This window comes from Rhinatrema bivittatum, chromosome 10, assembly GCF_901001135.1.
Source record: "Rhinatrema bivittatum chromosome 10, aRhiBiv1.1, whole genome shotgun sequence".
NCBI lineage: Eukaryota > Metazoa > Chordata > Amphibia > Gymnophiona > Rhinatrematidae > Rhinatrema > Rhinatrema bivittatum.
In genome coordinates this window covers 79211110-79224142 of record NC_042624.1, presented here as the reverse complement: position 1 = coordinate 79224142, position 13033 = coordinate 79211110, and the positions used below count along the sequence as shown (strand labels likewise).

Below are 13033 nucleotides of genomic sequence, written 5' to 3'. Positions count from 1 at the left end.
TAAAACGGGAGAAGATCTGTGGTACATCTGGCTAAAGTGTTTGGAGCATGCTTCCTTTTTTATGCTAAGCCTATTTGTTTCAAAGATCAATTGCTCTGTATTGGACCCTTGCCTGTAATTTTCCTCTTATCTCAAATCTTGTGCTTTTTACTTTACATAGTGGGGTATATTTTCAGCTGCTATCCGTCCATCAAAGTTAGCAGGATAAACGTATCCAGCTAAGGCCTGGATTCATCATTCTTCGCAGAATAATGAATCCTGAGAAAACAGGGGGGCGGCGGTGCGAGGGGGGGGGGGGGGCCTGCGAAAGCCCGCAGCCTTTGCACCACGGCTGTGCGATTTAGGTGGCCGCGGTGTGCTGGCTGCTGGCTTTCGCACCGAATAGCACCACCGTGAAAGGTGGCGCTATTCGGTGCACTACTGCCAATGATAACGTTAGTAACATTATCGCCGGCAGCGAAGCCACCACCGCCCCGACTCCGCCCCAATCTAATTTGCATGCGATAAGCCTTTGGAAAATAACCCCCTAAGTTTGTTGGGATTTTCAGTGGCAAAGCAGTGCTGATGAACATATCTGATTATCTTAAAGTTTATCCAGCTAAGTGAAGAACTATTCTGTGGCATGACCAGAGTTAGCCAGATAAGTTATCAACTAACACGTTTTATATTGGAGTTAACTGGATAACTTATTCAGCTAAATCTCCATTCCAAAACAACTTCAGAAATCTTCCAAGTTATCCGGCTAAGTTTTATCTCTCTATCTACTTACCTGAATAACTTGGAGGAGGTCAATTACTTAACTGAAAAATCATCAGAAAATTAAGTGAGCCTAATATTCAGTGCCATTTGTCCAGTTAAATCCAAACTTTAGCTACATTTGAACTTAGCCAGACAAATGGCACTGAGTTTCAGGCTCACTGAGTTTTCTAATGATTTTTCAGTTAAGTTAAATTTAAGAATGTTTAATTTGTGTGTGTGTGTGTGTGTGTGTATATGCTACTCTTTGAAAGGCATGGCTTTAAAAATATAGGCCTTGCTATAGTCCAAAATAATTCCTAAATCTTTAAAACCTATTTTTTGTTTTCCTTCAATTACAAGGCGTCAGCAAGTTGCTCCAAGGGCAGGTACACCAGGGTTTCGTGCTCCAGAAGTCCTAACTAAGTGTCCCAATCAAACTACAGGTACTGTTTGTTCTCTTACATTTGTCTGTACAGTTTATTCACATGCATTATAACATCTGTGACTGTGAAAGCTTTTTCTAATTATAAATGGAGTTCATCCTATGGCTTTCTCATTATTTCCTGTTTTTCTGAATCCTGCAATACAGAAAGTAACTAGGGAATATGAAAATTTTGTATTTTGACTGTTGGCCACATGCCTAAGGAATTCATGAGTTTGTTTCCATTTTTAATAAATGGTAGTGAATTCATGCTAACATCATATTTTTTGCTCAACTTCCAGCGATTCATTTTCACCACTTCATTCAAGAACTTACAATTTTGGTTTTAAGTACTTTCATCTTAAAAGACGCAGCATCCTGTTTTCTAAATTTGAAAAATGTATTCATGTAGTAACATATTTTTCAGAAAAAACACTTGCCCACTCTGTTTAGTCGTCATCTGCATCACTGTTGATTTATGCTGCTCATATACTCCTATATTCTGAATAGCTAAAAACAAATAGTGCCTATTTTAAGTCCTCCAATAAAGATACTTTATCTGCATCTTAAAGAAGAATGTTTATAACCTGACCACCCTTACTGTGAGGAGTGTTCCTTTACTTTAAAATTGGCTATCTCAGTAATCACTTTGTTCACATTATAATTCAAAAGAACAGTATTGGAGCTAATCTTTGTAAGTTATTTGTACAGTGTGATATCTGCATTAGAAATTGCTTTCTCAAAGCAAACCATCCTTGTCTTGTCAGTTGGAAACAATAAGATAAAGATTCCATATTCTTAGTAACTATATGCCACAGTTAAATAGTGTTTTATTTTAAATTATGAGTGTGACATGTAAACTGCTCAGAAATGTTGACAGATGGTATATGTTAGTCAAATAAATATATAGGGGTAGATTTTTAAAAAGTACACCCGCGCGTACTTTTGTTCGCGCGACCGGTGCAAACAAGAGTACGCCGGATTTTAATAGATACGCGCGTATCTTTTAAAATCTGGGGTTGGCGCAAAAGGCTGCGCAAAATCGGCAGTCTGCGCACGCCGAGCCGCACAGCCTTGGAGGGAACTTTCCTTCCACCACCCCGCACTTTCCTCTCCCTTCTCCTACCTAACCCACCCCCCCCAGCCCTATCTAAAAACCCCCCACCTATGTTTGAAAACTTATGCCTGCCAGCTGCCGGCATGTGATTCCCCGGCCGGGGAGCAGTTTCGAAGGCCTCAGCCATGCGACCGAAATGCCCCCTGGCCGGAACCACACCCGCAGCCCCACCCCCGGATGACGTGCCACTGTGACACCCCTCCCAGGAAAGCCCCGGAACTTATGCGCGTCCCAGGATTCAGCGCGCGCAGGGGGAGCTTGGGGCAGGTTTTCGGGGGGTACGCGCGTATCCCTTTGAAAATCTGCCCCTAAGAGTGCAGTAGAACCATGACCCTGTACCTACAGTATTATCTCCTCCTTTTGTGCTCCTGATTTGTAATCTAGGAGTGATTTTCAAATAATCATCCTAAATTAGATGGCAAGAACATGTGCATACGCCAGCTTTCAAAACTGATTTATGTGCATAAATCTGCTTTGAAAATTATCTCATCAGATTTACCCACACACTTTTATACCTGCTATTATGTGCATGGAAAATTTTCAGGAAATTTTAGGTACATGCTTTGAAAATGGAAAAGTATGCAAACATCTTAGCCTCGTCCTCAGGAATTCCTTCGCACAATTCACGAACAGGATAAATAAATGTAAGTTAACATAAGAAATGTCATTCTGGTATGTCCATCAAACCCAGCATCCTGTCTCCGACTGATGCCATTTCAGATCGCAAGTACGTGGCAGATTCTAATTTACCCACATATTGAACGGAGAGTTTTTTTTAAAAGGCCATTCTTCTTCATCCAGTCAGACCAGTCTAAATGAATGGGTTATGCCAACCGACCAGCAGATGGAAACTGAGATCAACAGGTTCACTGACATCACCTCTTATATGCATCCGTGTTGACCTCAGCCTGCCACTGTTCTACACTTGATCTAAGCCAAATGGTCGAGAAGCGATAATCTGCCACTGTTCTGTCTTCAGCAAATGATAGGCAACTTTCCCATGCAGTAGACTAAGGCATGGTTAGGCTGGATGAAAGGGAATATTGAAGGGTAGATCCTGCGCTGAAAGACAAGTTCACTTCCCTGGGGTAGATAGATCTTTTATTTTGAGGAAGGATCCTAAGATGAAAGTCACAAACTCCCTCCCTCAGTTGAACAGGACCTGAGCCAAGAGGCTTTCAGGGTTATTTTTTATTTGGCTCTGGGCTTTAGCCTACTGTTCCTCCCCCTCCTCACCCACAGTATCCATGCCTTAGTCTACTGCATGGTATAGCAGATAGAGAGTTAGGCTGGATGAAAGGGAATATTGAAGGGTAGATCCTGCGCTGAAAGACAAGTTCACTTCCCTGGGGTAGATAGATCTTTTATTTTGAGGAAGGATCCTAAGATGAAAGTCACAAACTCCCTCCCTCAGTTGAACAGGACCTGAGCCAAGAGGCTTTCAGGGTTATTTTTTATTTGGCTCTGGGCTTTAGCCTACTGTTCCTCCCCCTCCTCACCCACAGTATCTCTCTATCTGCTATATTCTCCCCTGTATGAGTGCTCTCCCATTTGTTTGAACTTTCTGACCGGAAGAATAAAGTTTACAAAAAAAAAAAAGTACAGGTAGCAGAGCGCAGACTGGGATGGTCTGTGTGGCAGAGATGACTGAAAGGCCTATGGGACAGAATCTCCAGTTAATCTATGCTCCTTTTTTCTTACCAGCTGTGGTACCTTTCTACATTTTTGAGTGCAGTGCAGGGAAGCCATAATGGTGTTGACAGCATGAGAAGAAAAATGTGCTCTGCAGTGCCTGCGGGGTTAAGCTACAGGCTTACAGTTTTGAGGAAGTCTTTTTGGTGTTTGCAGCAAACCTTTAGTATGGGTCAGAGTTCAGTCCCAGGATTCACTCCAGTTCTTCCAGCACCCTCAGGGTTAGCAGTAAGCTTGAGCAGGAAACTGCCTAGGAGAGAAGAAGCTTTTGAGATTTAGCTATGAAGTGTTTACCATCTAACTGATTCAGATTTTTTCTCACCTGTATTTTTGAGACGTAAGCAATGAAGTTAATACCATCTAACTGATTGAGTATTATATAAGATGTATTGTAATGAAGTTTTGTCATCTTACTTCATATACAAATGTGACAAGTTTTATTTGTTGATTTGATGTTAATTTAAATTTATATTGTTGACTTTTAGTCTTTGTTAAATGTTTACTGTAATTCTGTGTATGTAATTATGTACATCGCTTAGGCCATTTGCGTTAAGCGATTAATAAATTTTTTAAAAACAAAAAAACAAAACAATAAGTTGGATGAAAAGCATTTTCTGTCGATAAGCAGGCTGAATGAGCCATTACATGCAGCTGAAGTCATCCGGCAGCACCACATGGACTTGTCTCTCCAAGCTAGTTACAGGTTTGAGCTCTGCTGAACATGTGTGGGAGTTCCTATACTGGTGTTGCCTCATGAGCCTTATCAGTCATTTTTTTATCCAAGCTAAACATGGATATGGGCTCTCTCGCCTTTACATTTTTCTTCAAACCATTTTTAAACTCATTTTCTTTCTCATCTTTTGTTGCCTCACTTCCTCAGCAGCACCCATAAACAGCACTTTTCAGTGCTACCAAAAAAAAAAAGAGAAGTTCAATAGAAGAATTCATAGGGGATAGGTTCTTCTGGAACCCCTCCCCTCCAGCCTTCTCAGTCATGTCAGGGAAGAAGAAAGGCACGGTAAGTGGCTTTCAAAGCTGTATTTGCGGCCAGATTATGTTCATCACTGATGGGCACCAACTGTGCTACTTGGGACCCAACTACAATCAAGCAACTTCCAGGCCTGTGGTCATTTGTCCGCCGATGTTGCAGCTCTCCAAAGCAACCAGATAGAAGGGCTGCATCTGTCTGGAACCACAGCAAGTTTTCCTCCCGAAGTGCATATTCCATAACTTCCTCAGATAGAGTGGGACAAAGTTCTTCAAAAACTCCTTCATTGACGCATACTGAAACCTTGGTGTTGAGTGAAACTGGCTGGCATGCATCAAAGTTGAAGCTATATCACTCGAAGAGCCACCACATGTACCAAAAAGCATTGATGCATTCAATGCATGGAGTCTCTGTACATTTGACATACAGTGCTTCAACACCGCAACACTGTCTGCTGCATTCCATTCTACACTCAATGCAACCTGGATTCCAACCTTCATCCCAGGCTCCATGGGCCCTGTTGACACACTCAGGGATGTCCTCTCATCGCAGCTTCAGATATGCTCCATATGATAGGTCAGGACATCCTTATCTGAACAACTGGCTAATAAGTGGAAAGCTTGAAGAAGGCAAAGTGGCTATCAGGCGTGTGGTGATTTTTGCAGGAGTTGGGTTGGTTAGTCTTCTTCTCCAAAAGTTGTTTGCAACCTCAGACTCTGGAGTGTTTAGGAGCTCTTTTTGACACAGAGGGGTCGTGTTCATCTGACAGAACAATGGATTCAGTTATTGTACCAACAGGCTGTTTAGTTCTGTCATTCTGGAATCTAACTTTGTTTGTTACTTGCAACTTCTGGGTTTCATGGTGGCAGCAATGGAATTGGTTCCCTGGGCAAGGGTACATATGAGACTGCTTCAGAGAGTTTTGTTGTCCAAATGGGACTCTCAGTCTCAAAATTATGCAGTAAGACTGCTTGTGCCAGAATAGACAGAATAAGTTTGCATTGATGGTTACAGTCCAGGAAATTGGATTTAGGTGTGGATCTTGAAACTCCAATCTGGGTGATGGGGCCAGCCTGTCATGTTGGGGAGCTCATTGTTTGGGTCAAATTGCTCAGAGCCTGTGATCAGAGAAGGAAGTGAGATGATCCATCAAGAGTCTGCAAACCAGAACGATAAGGTTAGATCTTCTGCAATTTATGTCCCTTCTGAGAGGGTAATATGCAACAATACCCCAGCAGTGGTGTATGCGAACCATCAAGGAGGTACCAAGAGTCTCTGGGTGTCAGAAGAGATGGATTTTCTGCTTCAGTGGGCAGAATGAAATTTAAAAGTAATTTCTGCTCACACATAGCAGGAGTGAAGAATGTTCAGGTAGATTTTCTCTGTTGCAGTGATGTCGATTCCAAGGAGTGGTCACTGTCTCAGGAAGCGTTCTATCAAAATGTAAACAGATAGCTATCAGATCCATGAGTGAGATTCCCTATCAACAAGAATGCAAAAGTGAAGACATTTCAGTCAAAAGAGGGAGATAAGATCTTATTAACTGGATGCTCTGATTCACGATTGAATTTGCCATATAAATTCAGAAGACTATATTAAAAAGTTAAGATGACCATCATATGTAGAGACATTGACACTCAGAGTGTATATGGTCGTTCTCGACCACGTCTATTATTTATAATCACTGGTCATTAAATAGTCCATATTTTTGCTTTTTTCATTGATGTGATCGAGAAACAAAAAGTCGTTAAACAGAAACTTATAGAAACATAGAAATGACGGCAGAAGAAGACCAAATGGCCCATCTAGTCTGCCCAGCAAGCTTCACACATTTTTTTCTCTCATACTTATCTTTTTCTCTTAACTCTTGGTTCTATTTCCCTTCCACCCCCACCATTAATGTAGAGAGCAGTGATGGAGCTGCATCCAAGTGAAATACCTAGCTTGATTAATTAGGGGTAGTAGGGGTAGTAACCGCTGCAATAAGCAAGCTACACCCATGTTTATTCCCTTTACCCAGACTGTCATACAGCCCCTATTGGTTGTTTTTCTTCTCTCCTGCCGTTGAAGCGGAGAGCCATGCTGGTTATGCATTGAAAGTGAAGTATCAGGCCCTTTTGGTTTAGGGTAGTAACCGCCGTAACAAGCCAGCTACTCCCTACTTTGTGAGTGCGAATCTTTTTTTTTTTTTTTCTTCTCCCCTGCAGTTGAAGCTATTCTGGATATGCATGAAGCCTCAGCTTTTCTTATTCCCCTGCTGTTGAAGCAGAGAGCTATGCTGGAAATGCTTGATGTATCAGCCTTTCTCCCATGCCATGAAGCAGAGAGCCATGCTGGATATGCATTGAAAGCGAAGTATCAGGCACATTTGGTTTGGGGTAGTAACCGCCGTAATAAGCCAGCTACTCCCCACTTTGTGAGTGCGAACCCTCTTTTCTTCTCCCCTGCCGTTGAAGCAGAGAACTATGCTGTATATGCTTGGAAAGTGAAGTATTAGGCTTATTTGGTTTGGGGTAGTAACCGCCGTAACAAGCCAGCTACTCCCCTCTTTGTGATTGCAAATCCTTTTTTCCACATTTCCTCTTGCCGTTGAAGCTTAGAGCGATGTTTGAGTCACAGTAAGCATCTGTATGTTTATTTAATAAGGGTATTGTCTCCGGGCAGTAGCCATCGTTCTGGTGAGCCACCCACTCTACATTGGCGGTCTCTTGACTTTATGGATCCACAGTGTTTATCCCATGCCCCTTTGAAGTCCCTCACAGTTCTGGTCTTCACCACTTCCTCCGGAAGGGCATTCCAGGCATCCACCACCCTCTCCGTGAAGAAATACTTCCTGACATTGGTTCTGAATCTTCCTCCCTGGAGCTTCAAATCGTGACCCCTGGTTCTGCTGATTTTCTTCCTACGGAAAAGGTTTGTCGTTGTCTTTGGATCATTAAAACCTTTCAAGTATCTGAAAGTCTGTATCATATCACCTCTGCTCCTCCTCTCCTCCAGGGTGTACATATTTAGATTCTTCAATCTCTCCTCGTACGTCATCCGATGAAGATCCTCCACCTTCCTGGTCGCCCTTCTCTGTACCGCTTCCATCTTGTCTTTTTGAAGATATGGTCTCCAGAACTGAACACAGTACTCCAGGTGAGGCCTCACCAAGGACCTGTACAGGGGAATAATCACTTCCCTTTTCTTACTTGATATTCCTCTCTCTATGCAGCCCAGCATTCTTCTGGCTTTTGCTATCGCCTTGTCGCATTGTTTCACAGACTTCATATCATTAGATACTATCACCCCAAGGTCCCTCTCCTGCTCCGTGCACATCAGCCTTCCCCCCCCCCCCCCCCCCCCATCGAATACATTTCATTCGGATTTCCACTCCCCATATGCATGACTTTGCATTTCTTTGCATTGAATCTCAGCTGCCATGTCATCGACCACTCTTCCAGTTTCCTTAGATCCCGTCTCATTCTCTCCACTCCTTCCGGCGTGTCCACTCTGTTGCAGATCTTAGTGTCATCCGCAAAAAGACAAACCTTACCTTCAATCCCGTCCGCAATGTCGCTCACAAAGATATTGAACAGGACCGGTCCAACACCGATCCTTGCGGTACACCACTTATAACCGCTCTCTCCTCAGAGAAGGTTCCATTTACCATCACACATTGTCTTCTGTCCGTCAACCAATTTGCAATCCAGGTCACCACATCGGCACTCACTCCCAAGCTTCTCGTTTTATTCACCAGTCTCCTGTGCGGAACCGTATCAAAAGCTTTGCTGAAATCCAAGTATATGATATCGAGCGCTCTTCCTTGATCCAATTCCTTGGTTACCCAGTCAAAAAAGTTAATCAGATTTGTCTGACAGGATCTTCCCCTGGTGAATCCATGTTGCCTCTGGTCCATCGATTCTCCGGACTGTAGATTGTTCACTATTCTCTCTTTCAGCAGTGACTCCATTACTTTTCCCACCACTGAAGTGAGGCTAACCGGTCTGTAGTTTCCAGCCTCCTCCCTGTTGCCACTCTTGTGAAGCGGGACCACCACCGCTCTTCTCCAATCACTCGGCACCACTCCTGTTTCTAGGGATCTATTGAACAGGTCACACAGCGGAGCCGCCAGAACATCTCTGAGCTCCCTCAATATCCTTGGATGAATACCATCAGGCCCCATGGCTTTGTCCACTTTCAGGTTCTTTAGCTCTTCCCATACATTTTCTACTGTGAAAGGATTTTCATCTATTCCACTTCCCTCCAGTTTCTTGTTGTGTAGAGATGGTCCTTCTCCAGGGTCTTCTTTAGTGAACACAGAGCTGAAGTATTCGTTTAATATTTCTGCCATTTCTTCGTCACTCTCCACACATTGATCATTACCACCTTTCAATTTTGCTATACCACTTTGGACCTTTCTCTTTTCGCTGATGTATCTGAAAAATGTTTTGTCACCATTTTTTATCTCCTTGGCAATCCTCTCCTCCGCTTGACTTTTTGCCAACTTGATTAATTTCTTTGTCTCCCTCAGTTGATTCAAATATGCTTCTTTGTGCTCCTCCCTTTGGGATCTTTTATATATCTTGAATGCTGTTCTTTTAGCTTTAATTTTGTCAGCCACCTCCTTTGAGAACCAGATAGGTTTCAGTTTCCTTTTGCTTTTCTTTACATTTCTAACATATAGAGCAGTTGCCTTGGTGATTGCTCCTTTTAGATTGGTCCACTGCTGATCCACATCTCTCTCGTTCTCCCATCCTTTTAGTTCTTCCTCCAGGTACTTACCCATTTCCTCAAAGTCTGTGTTTTTGAACTGTAAAACTCGGGTCTTTGTGGTTCTTTTCCCTATTCTTTTATTGATATTAAACCATACCGTTTGATGGTCACTGCTGCTGAGGTGGGCGCCCACCTGGACATCTGAGACATTATCTGCATTAGTGAGCACTAAGTCGAGTATAGCTCCTTCTCTCGTGGGTTCCAACACCATTTGTTTGAAAAAAGATACTTGCATGGCATCCACTATCGCTCTACTATTTTTAGTTTCTGCAGATGGGATTTTCCAGTCTACATCTGGCATATTAAAGTCACCCACGATCACCACTTCTCCCTTCTTACCTATCTTATGGATGTCTTCAACCAGCTCTCTGTCCAGCTCTTCCTTTTGGTTTGGAGGCCTGTAAACCACTCCAATATAAATGGATGCTCCGTCATCTTTTTTTAGGTCGAGCCATAGAGCTTCTTCCTTACCCCAACTTCCTTGTAGCTCAGTTGCTTGGATTTTTTGTCTGACATAAAGAGCCACACCTCCCCCTTTTCTATCCTCTCTGTCCTTCCTTAACAAGTTGTAGCCTGGTATTGTTGTATCCCATTCATGAGATTCTGTGAACCATGTTTCTGTTATAGCAACAATGTCTAATTCTGCCTCAGCCATTAGGGCCTGCAGATCTGGGATTTTATTTCCCAAACTATGAGCATTTGTGGTCATTACCTTCCAGGTACTCTCTTTAAGGTTATTGCATTTCCTGGACTCCTTATAAGATATTAGTTGAGATTTGTTATTCACTTCACTCTTTCTTTTTGTAGTTGTGCCACTGTTGACAGAGTTAACATATCATTAATTGATCCTGTACTATGGGGGTTATGATGCCAATGAATCTTATATTCTGGTGCTAATTGATTTAACATCAGCCTTCAACACGGTGCACTGTACCCTGCTATGCCATTAGTTGAGAAAAATTGAAATAGACCGTAGTGTTCTCAGATGATTCTCTTTCCTATCCGATAGGACATTCTAAGTCAAACACATATCTGATACCTTCCCTATCGACACAGGTGTTCCCCAGAGTTCAGCACTCTCAGCAACACTATTCAACATTTATATGCTTCCTCTGTGTAAAGTACTGGCTGAACTAGGAATCGCCGCCTTATATGCTGATGACATACAGTTCTACATTCCCTTCGCCAAATCATTTGAAAATATAGTATCATCACTCTCAACATAACTTGAAGGCAATACAGCAAGAACTATCTCAGCTTAAACTAACACTAAACACAAAAAAAAATGAAATCTGGTTAAGGAGAAATTCCTCTATAGTTAAACCACTACCTCTAGACCTGGGTAATTTTCACATTACACCCTGAGATCAAGTACGGGACCTAGGTATACAGATTGATGAGAACATTAGAATGAAAAAGCGCACAAACTAATTAAATCAGTAAATGCCAAGTTGCGAATATTACATCAGTTGAAACCTTTACTAACATTTGTGGACTTCCACACTGTTACAAATAGAAGTATTCTCAAACATAGATTACTGCAACTCCTTAATACTAGGCTTAACTTCAGGACTATTAAAACCACTACAGTTATTACAAAATGCCTCAGCAAGACTTTTAGTAGGAACAAGGAAATTTGACCACATCACCCCCCTTGCTGATAGCACTGTATTGGCAGCCAGTATAATCCAGAATCTATTATAAAGTATTAACACTAATTTTTAATATCATCCACACCAGTATCCCTGGCCTAATACGCATGACATTCCAACCACATACACCGCAGTGAACACTGAGATCACAAAACAAAGGACTATTAACTGTGCCTACAACAGAGTACACATCTAACGCAAATAAGAGACCAAATGTTTTCCATAGTGGGTCCAAAGTTGTAGAATTCTCTACCTGAGACATTACGTTTGGTATCAGAATTTCAGATATGAGCTGAAAACCTGGTTCTTCAGAAATGCATATGATCTAATTTAAAATATCAATATGCAGAGCGCTACAAAATCAAGAACATAGATATGAGAGATGTAAAGTATCTTAAGAGAATTCATTGATTAACATGCGAACATTACTGAAATGGATTTTATGTATCACAAACTACTATATTAGAGTTTTAATTAACATGTTAGTCTACATCTATTGTTATTTCTATCTTAATCCCTTGTTGGACTGATGTAAGGTTTGTAAACCGTTGAGATCTTCATTTGGAATGTCTAAATAACCATCATATGTAGAAATGCCGATTTATTTATCTTATGTTTCTGAATATAGTCTTCTGAATTTATATGGTGAATTCATATTTCTTGGTTTTTTATAAAGAGAGATTGATATCTATATGATATTTGTTCATAGCTGTTCATACAAGCGTTTGGAGAAAAGGGAGAATAATGTATAGCGGACATTCAGAAGAGTGAAATTTATTTTACTTTTTATTTTTTTTCTTTACATTTAATACTTTCTATTTAAATCTGAGCCTTTTTTTTCTTTTCTTTTTTTTTTTAACATTTATAACTTTACTTTTTATTTTGGATTATAATTCACCTTTATGATTTTATTACTGATGTTATTTAATATGTATTATTATGATGTATTTTATATTGTTGTAAACCGGTATGATTGTATCAGAATATCGGTATATAAAACAAAATAAATATCTAGATATATAAAACAATTCTCATCTTTGTGGGTTTGTTTTTGTTTGTACTGATTCAAGATTGGCCATCAGACGTGGGTTCTGTATGTGTTCCTTGACCATTCTCTGGCAACAAATTCCATAATTTAATTGTGGTTTGACTGAAAAACTTTAATTTTTTTTTTTAATCTGCTTTCGCTTAATTTTATGGTGTTTCTCCTAATCCTATTAGTTTGTAAGAATAAATAATCATTCTCTATTTACTTGTTCAGCATCACTCATGATTTGTATAAATCTCTTTTTAGTTGTCCGTTCTTTTAAACTGAAAAACCATAACATATTTAGCCTGCCTTCATAAGAGAGCTGTTGCATCCACTTTATCATTTTTGTTACCCTTTTTATTATAATTTACAGTTTATTGAAAAAAGCAATAAAAAGTAACAAAAGATTGGTTTATTACAATTTCATCAACTCCTCCCTAAACAACCCCCCCCCCCCCCACCTCCTCTCCCCACCCTTACCATTGTACAATGAGATACTTCAGCAAAACCAATAAGAGGTAAGAGATTAGTGGTCAACGATAACACAATTATAAATAAGGGGAAATAACCACCATAAGACAATAGATGCAGAAAAGACATTTCAAGGGATACTATTTTTCACTTAAAGCGAATGTCTCTA

The 13033-nt window shown here is 40.9% G+C and overlaps 1 protein-coding gene across 1 annotated transcript in view; it reads left to right on the top strand.

The window, feature by feature from the left end:
* Nucleotides 1–13033, top strand: part of CDC7 (cell division cycle 7) — a 114113-nt gene that overhangs the window by 50895 nt on the left and 50185 nt on the right. Inside the window, exon 9 of the mRNA XM_029618642.1 lies at nucleotides 1099–1181. Within this exon, the coding sequence (XP_029474502.1) occupies nucleotides 1099–1181 (83 nt within the window). The remainder of the gene's footprint in view (nucleotides 1–1098; nucleotides 1182–13033) is intronic.